Here is a 17,523-nt window from a genome sequence, read left to right as displayed (position 1 = left end):
ATCTGCAAAAAAAATACAAGCGAATTAAGATAAACATGTTAAAGCACTGAAATTAAGCAAAGAATCACATAAAGACAGAAGTACCCAGGACTTTTATGGACGGGTGAGCTGAGCGGGACTCTCAATGCAGCAGGTTGATGGGCCTGCGAATGGGAACTACATCAAATCAGGACGCAGCATGCTGGACCGGTACTGGTATTGGCTGCCACCAATAACGATGAGCTATGGACCTTGTTGGTTTGAAGGTTGGCTGTGAAAAACCTCCTGCCAGCAGCTGAAAGTCACATTATTCAAACGGTTGCACGGGAAGGCGACAAGGAATTCAAGGCCACGATTTTTATGCAGGGACGATGCTCCATCACGCAGGTCAAAGTAGTGAATCGTTCGGGTAGCTTGTAAAGGTTTCAAAGATGACAGAATAATGATATATCCTCCTTCTTCCCCCGATTCTAAAATCCCAAAAGTGTTGGCCTTTTTTTTTGTTGCTGCTTATTTTGTTACACTTACTCCAAAAATATAGAAGAAACAGAAGAAACTGTTCTTTAACAGCGCAGCTGCCTAATGATTGTGCACACATATTTCCCTCTGAGAAAGACTAATCTTACGTTTTCTCTTTTAAGGTTTGAGGTTAAAAAATATTTTGAATTGACTGAGTTTTATGTGCTCAACAGCACAATATGCTATAATACATACAGTTTGACTGTATGTAAAATTGCAATAATGCAAAAGTGTGTTTTTGCAATTATCTGCTACATGTCTGTCCACGGCTGGAGTTCATTTGATCAAAAAGATCAAGACCAGGCGCCAAACAACACAGCTTTGTTTTTGAAGGGAAACTGTGGTTAGGGCTTTGAGACAACACACAAACAAACTTTCCCTGAACTTTCCTGAACTGTGTGAATGCAACCCAAGAGACGACGATCACAACAATTGAATTTATTGCATTGAAAGCAGATTAAAAGCCTACAGTTTATTCACAGGCTACAGTCATGTCTGGATGCACAAACGCACGCATAATGCATGTGATGATTAGCAAACAAGAGTGCATAAATGAGTGTGTTTGTATGAGTTTATAAACAACTGAGTGCATTCTGATAGCGCGCGTGTGTGTGTGTGTGTGTGTGTGTGTGTGTGTGTGTGTGTGTGCCTTCAGAAAAAGCTTTTAATGCAAAGTGAAGCCATATCTTCAAAGTGCTTTAACAATACTACAGACTCGTACAGAAGATGCAGTGTGGAGGAGAGCAGAGAGGGCGGCAGAGATGAGCTCAGTTACTAAGTTTGGACAATCGGGTGACGGTCCTACCCTCCGTCTGATGTATGCGGTAGCGTGTGATGGTCTGTGTGCAGCAGGACATGCTTGTTGGAGTGTGCATCTGTGTGAGGCAAAGGGTGGGATTGAGCTCCGCTGAGGGTGTCGGACAAAGACGGAGCTGAATCCAGGGTGTTGTCTGCTGGATACAGCTGCATCACTGCCCCCTCCTGGGCACCTTCCTTACTGCATGACTGGCAGCTGCAGTGGAAGATCCTCTCGACCAACTTATCCACCCGTGGAGACTCTTCACTGCCCGGACAATCCAGAGTCACCTGAGCAGACACACCAACATTTAAAGCATGTAGATACTAATGAATATGCTCAGAGTGGATTACTCTGTCCATATTCTTTACTTATCATTGATACTTTTCATGTTCATTTGAACTGTATTTCTATGTTTGTCTCCTCACTTTTTAATAATTACCATCTCTTAGCGTGTTGGCACATTTCACGAGATGTTTAGCTGCTTATTACAATAAGTACACAGTGCCACATGTGAATAGATAAATGTGTGTTTGATCCCCCCCTTACCAGCTGATTTTCAGTCCCGAGTGCTGCCCTTTTGTTTTGTTAGTGCTGTATTTTCATTCTAAACGGTTTGTGCCGTGAATGCTTGAGATTCAGCGGAACAAAGAAATACTGGGAAAACCCTTAATAAAAATTAACAGAAAATATGCAACCCCCATAAACCTTGGTGTTACAAAAACTCAGCCCGCTCTCCAGACCTCACACAAATACCCCCTCACTGTTTCCATTTTCCACTGAAAATGGTCATTCAGCAAATCTATCAAGAGCCAAAGCAGCAGGGAGCAGTATCCTCTTTCGTGAGAGCCGACTTTGCTTTAGTTCAAACGGAATTTTGTTTAAAGTCCTGAAACAACAATCATAACCACAGACATAAACATCCATTTACAGATCATTAAGAGTAAAGTCGGGGTGTAAATCCACTTTCTTTTGCCATTCTTGTGCAACAGAAAATGAATCAAAGATCTGGCAGCAGCTATCGGCTCTAAGAGATACAATATTTTCCACTGAAACATGAGGTGACCTCACCTGTGGTCCCACCCGCCTTGTCTACCTGGCAGCTCACCAAACTACATAACCTCACCACAAAGCCTTTGTTTTCACAAGAGTGAATTCCTTTCTGGCTAAAAGAGACAATGAACTTCAAAAAAAAAATATCGAATGCAGGTTTCTATTTCACTTCTTTTGCTTAGTTTCTTCGGCTTTTTGTTTTGGTAGTAAGCAGCAAATCCACACCATCTTTCATGTGTGGAGCTTGCGGTTTGTGTCCTAGTTTGACAAGTAAGTGTTGGTGTGTGCGTGCTACATGAGCTAATGTGCAATAACTCTTACCACTTCCCACTGTGTCTGGGCAGGCATGCAGGAGTCACAGTGCACCAGAGACTCGGTCGACTGTGGGAATGTGTTGGGGACGCTGTAACTGAAACATTGGCCCAGACAAGCTCTGCAAACGAGGAGGAGAGAGTGCATGGTTTCAAATGGGCCTGGATACAAACACAATGTACTTGATTAGGCTGCATGACTGGAGGGCTCATGCCTGTGGAAGCAGGAGCTGCAGGGAAAAAGAAAGCCTGAAATCTGAACTGATTCACAAACTCCGGCCAAAAGCACAGTCACAAAATGGAGACTTGTTCACAAGTGCCGGTGAAACATCTGCCAACCTGTAATCGGAAATGAAAAGCTCGTCTTCCCCCTGATAAACACTGAACCGATCCGTGTCAACAGCTTTACTTTGAACTTTTTTCATCAATCTTTTCATTATTTTCTTCTTTTTCTTTCTTTCTTTCTGGTGAAAACCCAAACATTAGAGCCAAATAAAAGTTGACATTTTATCTGTCTGTGTTTTAAAACGTGGGACACGTGGTATAATAACCTTTCAATCAGGTATGAAAAATTTCAAAAAGACTCATTTAGGCTATGTCATGCAGCACTATGATACCAATAAATGTGCTCCATAACTCGCTGCTGTCTAACAAACATATATTTAGACATTCCACATATATGGACATGCATTATATTTTCTCCATCACATTGCACATAGAAGCCCTTAAGTGAGAAAAATTGTCCAACTAAAAAAAACTAAAGTTGAGGTGGGAAACCCTCTATTCTCTCTTCAGATGAACATGGGGAGTATAGTTAAAAACACAACAAGGAAATCATACAAATACATGTAAAATATGTAGTTTGCAGACCTGCTTTCTCCAAATAATTGCTGGTGTCAACCGTTTGAAACTGAAAAAAGTAATTTAGCCTTTCTTAAAAATGCACGACTTTCTGTTCTAAGGTTGATGTCTTTGGAGGGAAACCAATGGGCTTGTGGCTGAGTGCTGGAAAATAGTACAGAGTACAGAGTTGGTCTTTTCGTGGGATTAGCTGGCAAAAATTAAACCTGAATCTCTCCAGCCATGTCTTAGCTATGATTTGATTGGATATTTGAACGCAGTTTCCAACCACAAGGTCACCATGAGTTAAAGAATTGGTTTTAAAGTCTTTTTTCTAAAAAAAAATCAAGTTCGAATGATTTCGAAATGGACACTCGATTCTTTGAATGTTTTCTGAATGTCGTCCACAATACCCATGGGCTTTGTGTCTCTGCATGTAAAGTCTTGCTATTTTGCCAGTGATGGCATTTCTATGAGCCTTTGGCAAGGGGCTCGTTGTCGCAGACTGTGCTAAAGAGCAATGACAATGGCCTACTTATGTTTAGCGTGGCCACAGATTTGGTGCCATAAAGTAAGCTAGCTGTTTTACACAGAAATGACTGACTGACTCATCTGTATTTGCTACTACGCCGTGTATAACGTAGAGTCCGGAGCACTTCTCAGATGATTTATTCTAGTGATTTTCCTCTTGGGACAACTTTGCTGCTAGTTTCCTCTATTTTTCGTAGCAACCTAGCAAAGACATTTTCTTTTAAAGGAGGAACAGATCCATATACTCTGTGGTCTGAAGCCCACACTAAGACTATGACTTTTAATTTAGAAGGGATTATGGCGTTCAAAGCTTCCCACATTCGAATGGATGTCCAACACTGATATAAAAGTGACGGCCCTAATGGAAATCAACAGTCAGAGCAAACATCTGCTCCATGATCATTTATGATTATTCACACATTTTGGGCTTTTGGTATAGTAGTGGTAATTTTTCTCTCTTTTTTTGGGAGGGGGATTGTTGAAGTGCTTAAGATTAAGAGAATGTGTCATTAGCTAATTGCTGTGTAACATTCTATGGTGCTGTGGAAAGAAGTTTAGTTAGTACCAACCCCGACAGGTCCTACAAAGTGGATGAGGGAGGAATCAGAGAATGAAATTTATTGATAGCTTGACATTTCTGCATCAGTCTTTCTTTCTTTTTTTTTTCCAGCTGCACAGAGAGATTGTCAGACAGAGACAGAGAGGGCCTTCATCCTGACCTGTTTTGAATAGAGCGAGGCTGACATCCCGTGTGCCCAACTATCTGTGTGATGTTCTTGGCTTCGCACCAGGCGCTCTTGTCAGGGAACAGCGCCAGACGGTTGATGTGTGCAGGCGGTGCCGCTGAATACAGTGCAAACAGTGCGCAGCAAATCTGAATCCTCTGCCACATGACTGCACCTAAAGGAGCAGAAGACCACAGTGTGTCAGCACTCCGTTAACTTTGTTTGAAAGAAATGTCACCTGATTTCTTCAGGTCAGATTAGGACTGCTTCTTCCGGGAACATGAAATTGGAATTTTACATATCCCCGCTGTTGCAGATTGACAACTTCCTGGTGATTACCAGCTTGAAACCGGTCCCTGTGCATCAGATCTTGCCCAGCTGTCAGGGATGGCTATTCGAATGATTGAGAGACAGCTTTTTAAGTGTTGTTCAGTGAGAACAGGATTATTTTGGGTTCAAAGGATGAGGGACGGGTGCAAATGTCTGCATACCTTCTGACTATTACACCGTGGCTGTCCTCTGTTTTGTTTCACATACTTCTTTAAAAATGCCTCAACCAGTAACGTCATTTACAACCTACAAAACCCTTTTCTCCTGCTGCATATAAAAAGTGTCCGGTGGTCACCCACATCCACTGCTTCACACGCTTTGCAGAGCTTCCATTTGCCTCTTACTGACACTGTTTAAGAAGATTTGACACCGTTATTTTAAATGATAATGTGCACATATTTAAGACATAAAGGAGGACACGGTGTTGTGAGGAGGGAAGTACTGCTCAAACCTCAAGAGTTCAGGCTTGGATTTTGTTCACTTAAGTGAATAATTTTGTCAGTTAACCGTGTTTCGTCACATGTCACTTAAAGATAGAGACAAAGATGAAGATACAAGCAGAAAACTGGTAACTTGCTGCCATGGATGGAGTATAAAACAACAGTACTTTCTGCCAAACTCTAGTACCAGTTAGTTTGGGGAAATAAATGTACGTGTCCAAACTTTTTTCAGGAACTCTGCATTTATTTCCTAACTTTGGCGAATAGTTACTAGCAGAATTAGTTGAACCATCAAATAAATCGTGTAATACTATTGATTACAAAACTTTGTTGATCCCCAAGGAATTTGACAAGCTACAAAGCATATACATATATTTACTAAAGTAGGTGATATGTCACTAGCTTCATTAAAGTAAAGACATAAATGTGTCAGTAATTATAATCCAATGATATGCACTGTTCTGAATTGTGCTGTGCTATATCATGCTCTTTTATTTGTGACGCTATCATATTGTTACTTGAATACAAATCTGAATGCATAACTTCTCACGTGCACTTCTACACGTCGGTTTTACTACTTGCTTACATATCAGACCCGACAACTTTCTCCACCTCAGCACAAAACCACAAACTATAAATATATGATTTGCTGTTGTTTAGTGGGTCTAAATGAGTATCTTGAGAATGTTCGTCTCTGTGTTCAATTTTGGCCCAAATTTCTGTGTCTATTTGTGACCATGCCTGACTGTGGATGTCACAAGAAGAACTTTTTCTCTCTCCATGGCGCTTTGTGGATGTTTGTGTTAATGTTTCATTTTGCGTAGGAGTCATGGCCCTTTAGCATCTCCCATACTGTTCCTCTTGTGCTTATTTTGTGTCCTGTTTTGGTCTTTTTCGTGATACTTTCACATGTGGAAGCCACTTTCATCCAAATGTGGATGATCTGAGGTTCAGTATCAGATTTTTTGTTTATAATTTGACCTCTTTGTGGTTACATTTTCCACAAAGAGGATTTTCGCATTTCCTCGGGCTTATGAATAAAAGCACGTCATTTAAATCAGTGTCTTACCTGAATGCAGTAAACACATACAAATCCGTATAAACGTAGGCTACAAGAGAAAAAGGCTAACAAGACGCCAAAAAAATCTCCTCCTGCTCCTCCTTTGCCCTCTCCATTAATAACACATTAACACCCGCTATCTCAGTTGAGTGAATGTAGTCCACGGGATTTTTCGGCGTCAAATAATTCATCGAGTTTGAAGCGTTAGCGTAGTTTGGCAGCAGCGACCGTCACTGTCAACAAGTGTAACATTTTCAAGCTAACTACGAAAGAGTGTAGTGCAATGTGCACTACGGGCTTACTTTTCTGAGTAACTGAGTACTTTCTGGGTAAGTAGACCCAGCAGAGGTCGCGGGTTAGTTGAGGCATTTACCTCCGCTCATCCTCGCCGGGAACAGCCTGTTGAGCTCTGTGCGACGTCCCGCTGAGCCGAGCCGAGCCGAGCCGCGTCACCCAAACCTGGACGATGGGCTCCAGAAAACAGAGGATGCGGGTAGTCGCAGGGTATCCCTGTGAGTTTGCGATTGAAGGGAAATGTGCGCACGTCGCGGGAAGCACAGATAATCCGAGTTCAGCCTGTCATAAAACAGTTACATCATCCGGAAAAAGAGAGAGCACCGTCCGTTCGTCCGCGGGGGAAGGATGGGGAGATAGGGTAGAACACTATCTCAGCTCAGAGTCCATCAGCGCAGACCGTCCCTCCCCTTTGTTCTCCTCCCGTGCAGTGTTAAATTCCCCTGCAACCTCACTGAAAAACACTTTCCGAGTTGTTGTCTTTTGTTGTAAAACTCTCATGCAAGGGTTAGGCGCGGTGGAGCCCTCAGACAGGCGTCCCGCTGTGCCGTTTCTGAGCGCAACGAAACGGGGAGGGAGGGAAACTGCTGGAAAGCTTTCAAATGTTTCCCCATAGAGGAGCGATCATATTTACTATACAAATATGCAAATATAACAAGATTAAACATACAGGGCATGTTTACAATCATCCACACACATCTGGCATTGCTTTGATAACACATGCTGTTAGATTTTACAATTTAAACATTTAACAACAAAGTCTAATAATGATGCACAACTGGAAAGCAGATGTGAATGTTCCCTTACTTCTCAAACCCCCTTGTTACTCAACAGGCACATTAAGAACAACTTTGGGATGTTGAAATGACTTGAATAGCTGGTTAATAAACAGAAGCTCATGACAAATTGATTTATTTGAGGTCTGGAGTGAAACCACTGAGACTCACACAAGCATGTGTGTTGCTGAGAGGCATTATGCTCCCTGGTTTGGCTGATCTGAGTGAACCTCCTTCAAATTCTATTTAAATGAGACTACAGGAAATCACAAACCCACCTTTTGGGCTTTTGAATCTGATGGCCAAGTCTTCTATAGTGATAAATGTTCTTGTCTTTTCTGAGACAAAAATACCGACAGTAGCATGGAGCAGCATTCTCTGCTGAATAAACTATGTGGATTCTCAAGGAAAATGGAAAACATACAAACTCGGATGCTAGAACCGGCTTCATTGTGAGTTCCACAGTGAAAGGCTCACTTGAGATAAAAACTAAAAGCCACATAAGCAACTCCAACTTATGTGGTATAGGCTACTATACTGCTTACATTAAAGACCCTTTTTTTTTTTTTGCTAATCTATACTTCCGCATTCAGTACATTTCGAGGGAAAGTATTGTACTTTTTATTCAACAATTATATGAGACTGAAGGCTCCAAATGATACTTTACAAACTTAAGAGTTTACATAATAAAAGACAGTGATTATTAAAAATTTGACAGGCTGCTAGCTGCCTCAGCAAATGGTTTCACTGAGTACCAAACCGTGGAAATACTCTAATTACACATTAATGCATAAGTAATAACAATGATATCAACTCTATAATAACAGTTATATGATATGTGAGAACTTACTTAAAATGAGGACCAATCTACTATCACCACTGTTACTTGAGTTAAAGATCTGCCTTCACAATTAAGTTGTAAAATGTGGTGCCAAGGCAAACTGTTTCATAAGTACTAAACTGAGCTGAAGCAACATGGCTTATTTCGTCATTATGGTTCAGATGTCATCTAAAGTAAGTAAAACTGATATAAAGGGCTCTGGTAGAGCACAGGCTATAATAAAATTAGGTTGTTGCACAAAATGAAAGGTAAAGCATATGCCACATAATTGCTCTTAAGTACAGCACCTCATTAAATCAGTTTATTTAACTTAATCACCTCCGGTAGCTTCGAGGTCATTACCTTTTCAAAGCAACAGAGTGGATAGCACTGCTGAGCCGGAGTAATGTCTGCTCCTGTCGTTCAATACACCTCCAGTGCTAATTCACAGCAAAATAAGGTTATCTTTATGTGGGGGCAGCTACTCCATCCCCACCCACAGCCAAAGTGCCAGGCTCTGAGAATGACCACTGCCTGCAGGGTGTAGGTGCTTAAGCTGTCTGTTCCTCATGGTGCGTTTGCATAGTTGAGACGTGGGTTAAATGCAGAGCCAAATGTGCATGAAGCACACTTAGCAAATATTCCTTTCGTAGTTCACTTTACATAGAAGATAACACAACACAATTAATTTCAGAAAGCACTTTGGGACAGTGGTATCATCCACGAAATTCACAACTACTAATTTAACAGTTTTTAGCCTTTAGATGAACACTTGGGACAAGGTTATGGGACTTAATTCATCGTGGAGAATTCTCAGACAGGCATATTCTTTGGATTTTGGCTGACACACAAAGCGAAATCCCATTCCAGCCCTGCTTTGGACCAGTGCACCTTTGCTCGCAGGTGTTCAGCCTGGCTCACGTCCACGAACACCCCTATCTGTTTCACGCTTCACTTGCAAACAAATATTCTAATGGAAAGGGGACGAGTGACACGGCTTAATTTCTGACAGGGTTGCTCTGGGCTTGATGCATCGCAGCACACCAGTGCTGAGGAAACAGGCCTTTGAACACATTGGAACAAGTTTGATTCTTTTGTGTGCAGGAATGTATGTGCTTACATTACTGAAAAAACTGTTACTGATGAAAAGGGAAAATATGAGCGTCTTGTGTAATTGAGAGGGCGGCAGTCTCGTCTTTGATGTGAAAGTGTTCAACATGTGTTATGCTCAGACGTGCAAAGTGCAGAACTCACCTGTTAGTAATAAGACCGAGCTCCAGTCCAGAAAAGGCATTTCTCTGCATTCCACGGATTCTGCTCCACCAGGGGGCTGGATAAACGTGTGCGCAATCTCACACCAACCACCTAGCAGGCCCGTGCAACCACACACGAGTCACAAACGTAATCAATCACACTCGAAAACAATCTTGCCTAAGAAACACACAGCCAAAAGATACACGGGATATGAGAGATTTCTCCTGATATGTAGATGCATATGCTTTTCAACCCGCTGAGAGGAAAACAGTTACGGTCGAGGCAAATTCTCTTCAACTTCTCTCACAACCCTGAACGGGACTACAATGCACGCTTTACTGTGTTTAGTCTATAATACATAAAATCATGGTTGGTGTCCGTCTCGTCTCGATATCTGAAAGAGATCTACCCATCCGTATCATACCAAGACACCAGCGTCTCCAGATAGGAAAACCAGTGGATGTTCATGTCACACAAACGAATTTAAACATAACTTTCTTTCCTTCTTTAAAAGCTCTCTCAACACCAACTTTGTTCTTCGTCCGACTGCAAGTCTTTATTCCATCATTCAGTACAACTTATTATACTCCCACACTCTGAAAGGGCTGCAGATGCTGAGCCTGGCCCTCATTCCAAAACAGCAGGAGTTCAACTCTCCCAGCTCATTAACACACAGAATTACCTCCCACCCCCTAAACCACATTTTCACTCTTCTCAAACATTCACAGAAAAAAAAAACAAGAGGGGCAGAAAGAGCTTTCAACTATGACTTTATTAAATATACATTTTATTGCCCTTTGATTTACACAATGGGTGCATCGTTGAATGTCAGCGCCAGGCAGGAGATGAGCAGCAAAAGAACAACACGCACAGAAACAGATGAGAAAGTCGCGGCCGTCTTCACTCCTTCATTACTGGTCCTGTGAAGTTGCACAGAGAAATGACTGAGAATGACGCATTCGTGTGTCATAATCCTCTCAGAAACAACACATTTTCCTATGTGTACTAACCTTAACCATGCGGCCATGAATCAGATATGGTGATCTGAAGTCATGCTGGCAGTTGCTGTATCCCATTCCCAACCCTAAGCCTGAACCGAGTGACACAGGCCACGAGCGACCTAGTGGAAATAAACAAGGATCACTGCGTGTTCTTAAAAAGAGCGATTACCGACGACCTGTCTTATTTAAGAATACTTACGTTTAAAGAAAAGGACGGAGAGCACAATGCCAACGCCTAGGCCTGTTACTGCAAAGAGAGAGAGAAAAAAAGAAAGGTATGAGCAGCCAGACGGCACAGAGATCAGAATCACAATCTAAGGTACACTAACAAATAGAAATACAAAAGGAATAAACATTAGGAACAAATGCCTGGATGTGAGAGAGTCAGACTGCAAAGATAATGAAAACTGTGCAAAAATCACTGCAGTTACATTAAATAGCAATATAGTTGATTGAAGCACTTCAAGTAAAATACTGCTTGACTATTTAAGAAGTGACTCAAGTTATAGTAGCAAGAACAAAATTAGAGCAATAAAAAAAAAAAAGAAAGCATCCCAGGCAGAAGTAAAACAGTGAATGGGGGGGCCGACGAGGGGGTAGCTGAGCTACAAAGGGACGATGACAGTGTCCACGAGGCAGGTGACAGGAGGGGTGAGGAGTCAGTAAGTGCACATATGAGTGCGATGACCGCGTAAGACCGAGCAGATTGTCAGTCAGTGACATAAAGCTGTTCAAAATCCTGAGACCAGAGTGGGATTTTGAGGAGGAATGTGTTTGTGCGCTTAGCTTCACCTCGCTGCAGGCCACACCACACCCAACAGCAGGCCAGCCAGCACAGCAAACACATAAAAACAGCCATTTGGGCCCCTCCGACTCCTAATTGGATTCAGAGAACTATGCAGCATGACCAATGTTCCTGAACCAGTACCCTCAGACTGTTCTTTATTACACAACTTACAAATGTCAAACAAGACCACAAAAACCTCAGCTCATCTTTATTATCACCACAATATTTCATGTATCTCTGCTTCAATTTCAAGCAGTGACTCAGTTCAAATTCTCCACATGTTGCAGCTCTGGTCTCCCTTTGCTCCCCCGCCAGAGCATTTCTAAACCACCGATTTTCCACTGACAGTAACACAATAAAACCTCTGGCAAAATCTGAGGGCAGATCAATATCTCATTTTGGCCTCCTTTTCTTTTGTCTGGACATCTCTAAGGAGGTTGGATTATAACAAAAACTTTTGTGCTCGAGTGGAAAGAAATGAAAAACCCACAGAGCTGAAACGACTCAGTTGGTTTTTCCAATAAATCAAATCCAGAGTATTTTCACCAAATGGCAGACAATAAGAAAGCAATTCTAAATAATTTTGTTTGAATGCTGTGCCAATCAAGTTATCTAAAGAGATGTTTATTGCCTAAATTCTAAAATTATTTTGACGGCATATTTCTTTTGAGTTTAAGTTGCAACTATTAGCCCAAATATAAGTTGAACCTTCGATTTTTATTGGGAATTATTGCCCTTTGTCCTCATGTCTCTGATATCATTTTAAATGGCTAATTAAACGTTGTGAAAATGTTGATGCACAGACAAGGATACACGAAGCACAAGGTAAAAGCGTGTTTGTTCCTTCAGGTAGATGAGTTTTTGGGAGGATTTAGTCAGCTTTAATAATTATTTTCAAACAAAGAAACATCTGTCACATCATGATGAGGTCATTATACTGACAGGTGACCAATCCTCCGTTTCCAGTTCTTAGCTTGGCTGCATAGACAGCCAAGTCAGTTCATTGATTCACCACTTCAACCCTAACTGATTATATTAAAAAGCACAGATTGGCATGACATTCTGTCCATGCAAAGCACAGCTATATAGCTGTTCTACTGGTTTTGGATTAATAGGATATGGATGAAGGTTTTGAAGTGTGCAGATTGTGGGGTGCAAAGGTTTGTAGAACCATTCACATGTAGTTTCTGATTAATTCACAAAGAAAACTGTTATTTTCTCCACTGCAAAGAACAATATTATTCATGATCATTGATGCCCAGAGAAGTCATTGGTGTACATGTCCTATACATTCCCTCAAAACACCTGGTGCTTCCAGGACAGATGCATCACCAGTTCAAAGCAGGATCTCAAGAAAACAGTAGTTTCGATACATTACCAAGCAAGCACAATCATCCCTGCCGACACGACTGTTGCAAGTAATCAGTGCTGCACCCAATTTTGAAAAACAGCCACAGTGCTAACCACACAGCTTAGCCGCAGCCTGCCTCAATCATACACAGCAGCGGTCAACAGGAACTCTGGTGACCTGGCTTCTGCTTCTCCACAACCAGCTGTTGTCCTTTACATCATAATACACCCGAGCCTTTCTCTATGGTTCAGAGAACATGCAAACATCATTGTAAGGGACCCTAAAAGTTCCTCTTTTGGTGGTTTAGTATGCAGAGAAGTTGGCAAAAGGAAGCACATATAAATTGAAGTGGATATTATTTATAGTGCATCAAATCTTTTTTTTTTTTAAATACTTTTTTGGGGGCTTTTGTGCCTTTAATGGATAGGAAAGTTCAGAGAGACAGGAATCAAGGGGCAGAGAGAGGGGGAACGACATGCAGCCCATGGCCGTCCGATGCGGGACTTGAAAAAGTTGCTTCCTGTTACACAGAGGATGTTGCGGTTTGCTTCGCTCTGAAGCATCAATTGACATGCAGCTAATTTTCAGTCCCAAAAGAAAAAAAAAAAAAAAAAAAAGAGCTGGATTTGACCTCTCTCATGGTCTTTCCATTTTTACCAAAGTCCATTTAGCTTGATCTTGTACTGCCAGATGACAGCAGCTCCCTCTCACTTCTTTTGTCGTGTAAAGTGCAGCGTGTAACCTTTCTAAACACAGTCAATTCTGCTGTGGCCATGAGTGAGAGGAAGAGCGTATGGAGGAAAGCGAATCATCCATCAGTGGAACAAATAAATAAATATTCACGTTGTTATTTAAATCAGAAGTCAAATGTGTGCTGTAAACTGTTCAGTGCTGCCCATTGTTCTATTGCATGGAATTTTTAAAATGGTGGACTAAAATTAAAGTGAGGTGTGAAGTGAAGTGAACGGGAGAACAACAAAAAAAGTTATGTTTTTATTGTAGTAATATGTGTCAATTTGTTCATCAATCTTTATTCCAGCTGATAATGGGTCAAATTCACGACAATGTAAATACTAACAACATGAACTTCAAAGTCAAATATGTAGGGCAGATATAGAAATGAAGATTTATCATATCTGAGCTGGAACTGCCAATGCATCTGTCGCAAAGATGTGTTAAGATGTGATATCATAAGAGTTTTCAAAAATTCTAATGAGATATGCTAGAGAAATGAAAAGCATTAACAAATAGAAGCAACGGTAAAGGCCCTGCGATAGACTGGTGGACTGTCCAGAATGTGCCCTGCCTCTTGCCCAATGGCAGCTGAGACAGACTACAGCCTCCAAGACCTTGAATTCAATGAAGGGGGTTTAAACAAAATGAATGACTGAATGAACACTGGTCATCTGATATGAACTCATCTGTCTGAGCAAAAGCTTATGCTGTTATTAACAAGTGCAATCTATGCAGTGTGAACACAAAGGTCACCTGACTCAAGCGAGCCCCATAACAGCCACAGGTAGTAGCATGTATTCCAAGTCAGAAAAAGGAAATAAAAATACAGCTCATTCAGCAGGAATGCTTCTCGTGACCTGGGACGCTCCATGTGGGCACAATTATGCGCATTATGAGACCACGGGCCAGATGTATAAAACTCTGTGTAGCTTCAAGACTGAAACTTCATGTAAACGCAAAGACAGAAATGTGGCTCGGCATTCTTTCCAGAAGATTTATAAAACCACATGTATTTATGCTTCTGTTCTTTTTTTTTCTTTTTTAAATGTCAACCATGGTGAAATTTTGATCAAAGTGCACGATGAATGGATATAGGCATTCCCCTAATTAACAACTGCCATATAGATACATTGTTTACACCACAACTAAAATGGCACAAAAATTAATACAACAACAAGGAAGAAGCTCATTTTCACCAAATGCCAAACTGAGAAGATCATCAGTGAAGTTGAGGGAATTAAATTCATTTGATTTTGAGGTTTCAGTTCTGGCCTTCTAAAACTGGACCCAGCTCATCACACAGCTAAAAAGGAAAAACACCCTTAAAACTAAAGCAGTGCACGTGCCAAAATCATCAATTATCTTCTTAAAGTCGAATTAGCAAGGTATTCCAACGTGGCCAGAGCAGCCATCTGCTGTTACGCACGGCTGCAGTTATTCAGAGCACCCACAATCGAATTAGAGTATATCGTAAAAAATAATGTTAGGAAACAGAATCTCCATTTTGGTTTAAGTGCAATTCCATAAAACGATAATCAAACACATGCCAACACATATAAATTAAATACCTTGCAGTACATGCAGACAAAGTGAACGTGTTATAGTAATATTCTAATGGAAGAATGTAATCATGTCCGTGGCACATGCCTTAAATTTGCCCCAGCTCGTAGCTAGGCCTTCCAGCAGTATGCTCCAGAATATACTGCCATAAGTGTTTATCTATGCAATGTGTGATGGGGGAATTGAAACAGAAGAGCCTGGAAGCTACAGAAATAAATGTAACACTCAAAACAACTCAAAGTCATTGAATCATCCTGCTGCTGTTGTACACGACTTACATGATACTCTATGGGCGATTTTTTTTTTCCACAGCCGAATCAATATACGGAAATTAACTTATATCCCCAGTCTATGTGTGCTTTCACAATCAAACGTTTCCTTAAAATCAACAAATGTATAGTTGTATCCAGTCAGCAGACAACTTTGACCTCAGTAACATTTAGCTGTCCCAGCATGTTCAGACTACTATCCCACTAAGAAAAGGACTTCGACAAAAGCCTGAGCCTTGTAGCCCACCTTATTTTCCAGATATGACCCCCTTCTGAATTATTTAATACAGCAATAAGAAAGACATCACATTATAAGATGATTTTAACCTGTTTTCAGTGCTGTATCAGAAAGGCAACGGTCCCATTTTCGTCCGTATTCGTCTGCCATGTTTCCTGCTGTCAGGAAGTCTCAGAGAACATCGCGAGAGAAATGTGAAGTCACGTGAATTACGATCGTCACCAGTCTGCTCTTTCACGCTCTCAGATTGATGAAATACATAGTGTTCTACATTTGCTTCAGGTTGTCTTTCTCTGTTATTAACCTTGAGTTTAATTTACGTAATATAACTTTGAGATTTCTTATTCTGAATTCCCCCCATTGGGGGATAAATAAAGTATTTTTCTATTTCTATTTCTATTTCATTTAACAGTCAAACATCATTGGATTTGAGGGCAGTCAATCTACAGCCAGATTTCTGGTTTGAACATGCTTAAGTGTGTTTCCTCGACATATTACTCTGTGTAATTCTACTATTTAAATATTTAATGATATACATATGACTTGGTCAAAATAAACCTATTCCTTACTGATTCTCCTTTTCACTGTGTGTGTAAGTGTCTGTCATCTCACCTCTTTACGTTCATACAAAGTATGTGATGCTAAACACAAAAGTCAAGGGTTTCCTGAGGGATGATAAGTATTTGGAAAATATTTGCCTCTTGACCAAATCTCTGGTTTCTGATATATTTTGGTCAGGTAATTATCAAATTTAGGTTAACTGGAGGAACAAATCGAGCCTGTCTTGAAATATAGATAAAAAGGAGTAAACTGTCTTTCTAGTAACACTCATAGTTTTTGGGATTGTTGCTTGACTATGAAATTTCAGGAGACCACAGTCAAAGTGCTGCTGCCCTCACACAGTCAATCGTATACAGATGGTCATTTGCTTTACAGGCAGATTTCTCTTTTGCAAACCATGCAGGATGTATGTAAGGGGTCTAAGCAGCAAACACATTTGTTTAATACCGTGATAGTTTTGATAGTGAACACTTGAAGGAACATTTCATCGAGCAGCTGAGCATTTCACAAAAAAAGTATTCATAAAAAAGATCCTGAGAAATTTAATTTTTCGAGCAGAGTCTTGGTCACGAAAATCATCCCTCTTATAGAGAAATAAATGCAAATGAAACAGTTTTGTATAAACAGAATTTTTTGGAAGAACATCCAAAATATAGGGGCTGCATGGTAGTGTGGTGGTTAGCACCACCACCTCACAGCAACAGAGTTCTCCAGGTACTACAGCTTCCTCCCAACACCCAAAACCCTGCATGCCAGGGTGTCTGTGACTCTTAAATTACCCTTGGAGTGAGTGTGCATGTGGCCCTGTGATGGACTGGTGACCAGTCCAGGGTTGTACCCTGCCTCTCACCCAATGACAGCTGGGATAGGCTCCAGTGACCCTGAGTTGGATTAAGCAGGTATTGAAAATGAATGGATGGATCCAAAATATCTTTGAACAACTACAACAAAAAAAGGCCTGTTTACAGTGAGATAAAAAAAAAATACACATTACACAAAAGTACTCTGGACGCAATTATTACTATCCTTCCCTTATATTTGTCTACAGAACCTTTTGACATCCACTAAAGGTTTCCTGCAACAATTTAGAGTGTAAGCTCCTCGTCTGTGAGTAGTTTGTGCCACTCCTCTTTTAGTATCTATTCAGGCTCTTCAAAGCTTGCCATAGCAGGTTTCAGCTCTCATCATAGGTTTTCAAGGGGATTTAGGCCAGGACTCATTCCTTTCAGTTTAAAACACTCCTTCATTTCCTTTTCTACCATGCTTTTGTGCAGTTAGATGTGTGCATCATGT

General features: G+C 40.9%; 2 protein-coding genes across 4 annotated transcripts; both read right to left on the bottom strand.

The window, feature by feature from the left end:
• Positions 1-921: 921 nt before the first annotated feature.
• On the bottom strand, positions 922-7,431 carry nbl1 (NBL1, DAN family BMP antagonist). Of its 3 annotated transcripts, none has more exons than XM_075462140.1 (4): positions 6,958-7,431; positions 4,749-4,929; positions 2,669-2,780; positions 922-1,584 (listed from the first exon to the last, which is right to left on the bottom strand). In XM_075462140.1, exons 1-4 carry the CDS (start codon positions 6,965-6,967, stop codon positions 1,300-1,302), a joined length of 588 nt encoding a protein of 195 aa, XP_075318255.1. In that variant the 5' UTR covers positions 6,968-7,431; the 3' UTR covers positions 922-1,299. The 3 variants fall into 3 exon arrangements, with proteins under 3 accessions (XP_075318255.1, XP_075318253.1, XP_075318254.1); XM_075462138.1 differs by having other exon boundaries at positions 6,887-6,975; XM_075462139.1 differs by lacking the exon at positions 6,958-7,431 and adding an exon at positions 6,594-6,810.
• A 3,050-nt stretch (positions 7,432-10,481) lies between these two features.
• Positions 10,482-15,850, bottom strand: LOC142377816 (MICOS complex subunit Mic10-like). The gene is made up of 4 exons (XM_075462137.1): positions 15,759-15,850; positions 10,929-10,976; positions 10,739-10,848; positions 10,482-10,648 (listed from the first exon to the last, which is right to left on the bottom strand). Exons 1-4 carry the CDS (start codon positions 15,817-15,819, stop codon positions 10,640-10,642), a joined length of 228 nt encoding a protein of 75 aa, XP_075318252.1. The 5' UTR covers positions 15,820-15,850; the 3' UTR covers positions 10,482-10,639.
• Between the last annotated feature and the right edge of the window lie 1,673 nt (positions 15,851-17,523).

The sequence above is a fragment of the Odontesthes bonariensis genome, chromosome 3 (assembly GCF_027942865.1).
Source record: "Odontesthes bonariensis isolate fOdoBon6 chromosome 3, fOdoBon6.hap1, whole genome shotgun sequence".
Classification (NCBI taxonomy): domain Eukaryota; kingdom Metazoa; phylum Chordata; class Actinopteri; order Atheriniformes; family Atherinopsidae; genus Odontesthes; species Odontesthes bonariensis.
This window is presented reverse-complemented; position numbering and strand designations above follow the sequence as displayed.

Coding starts and splice junctions, on each gene's coding strand:
- nbl1 (XM_075462138.1), bottom strand. CDS start 6,953: ATGCCTCAACTAACCCGCGACCTCTGCTGGGTCTACTTACCCAGAAAG. Junction 4,930..6,886: donor GTACTCAGTTACTCAGAAAA/GTAAGCCCGTAG, acceptor CTGCTCCTTTAG/GTGCAGTCATGTGGCAGAGG. Junction 1,585..2,668: donor CCCAGACACAGTGGGAAGTG/GTAAGAGTTATT, acceptor GTGTCTGCTCAG/GTGACTCTGGATTGTCCGGG.
- LOC142377816 (XM_075462137.1), bottom strand. CDS start 15,819: ATGGCAGACGAATACGGACGAAAATGGGACCGTTGCCTTTCTGATACA. Junction 10,977..15,758: donor TGATACAGCACTGAAAACAG/GTTAAAATCATC, acceptor CTCTCTTTGCAG/TAACAGGCCTAGGCGTTGGC. Junction 10,849..10,928: donor CTCCGTCCTTTTCTTTAAAC/GTAAGTATTCTT, acceptor TATTTCCACTAG/GTCGCTCGTGGCCTGTGTCA.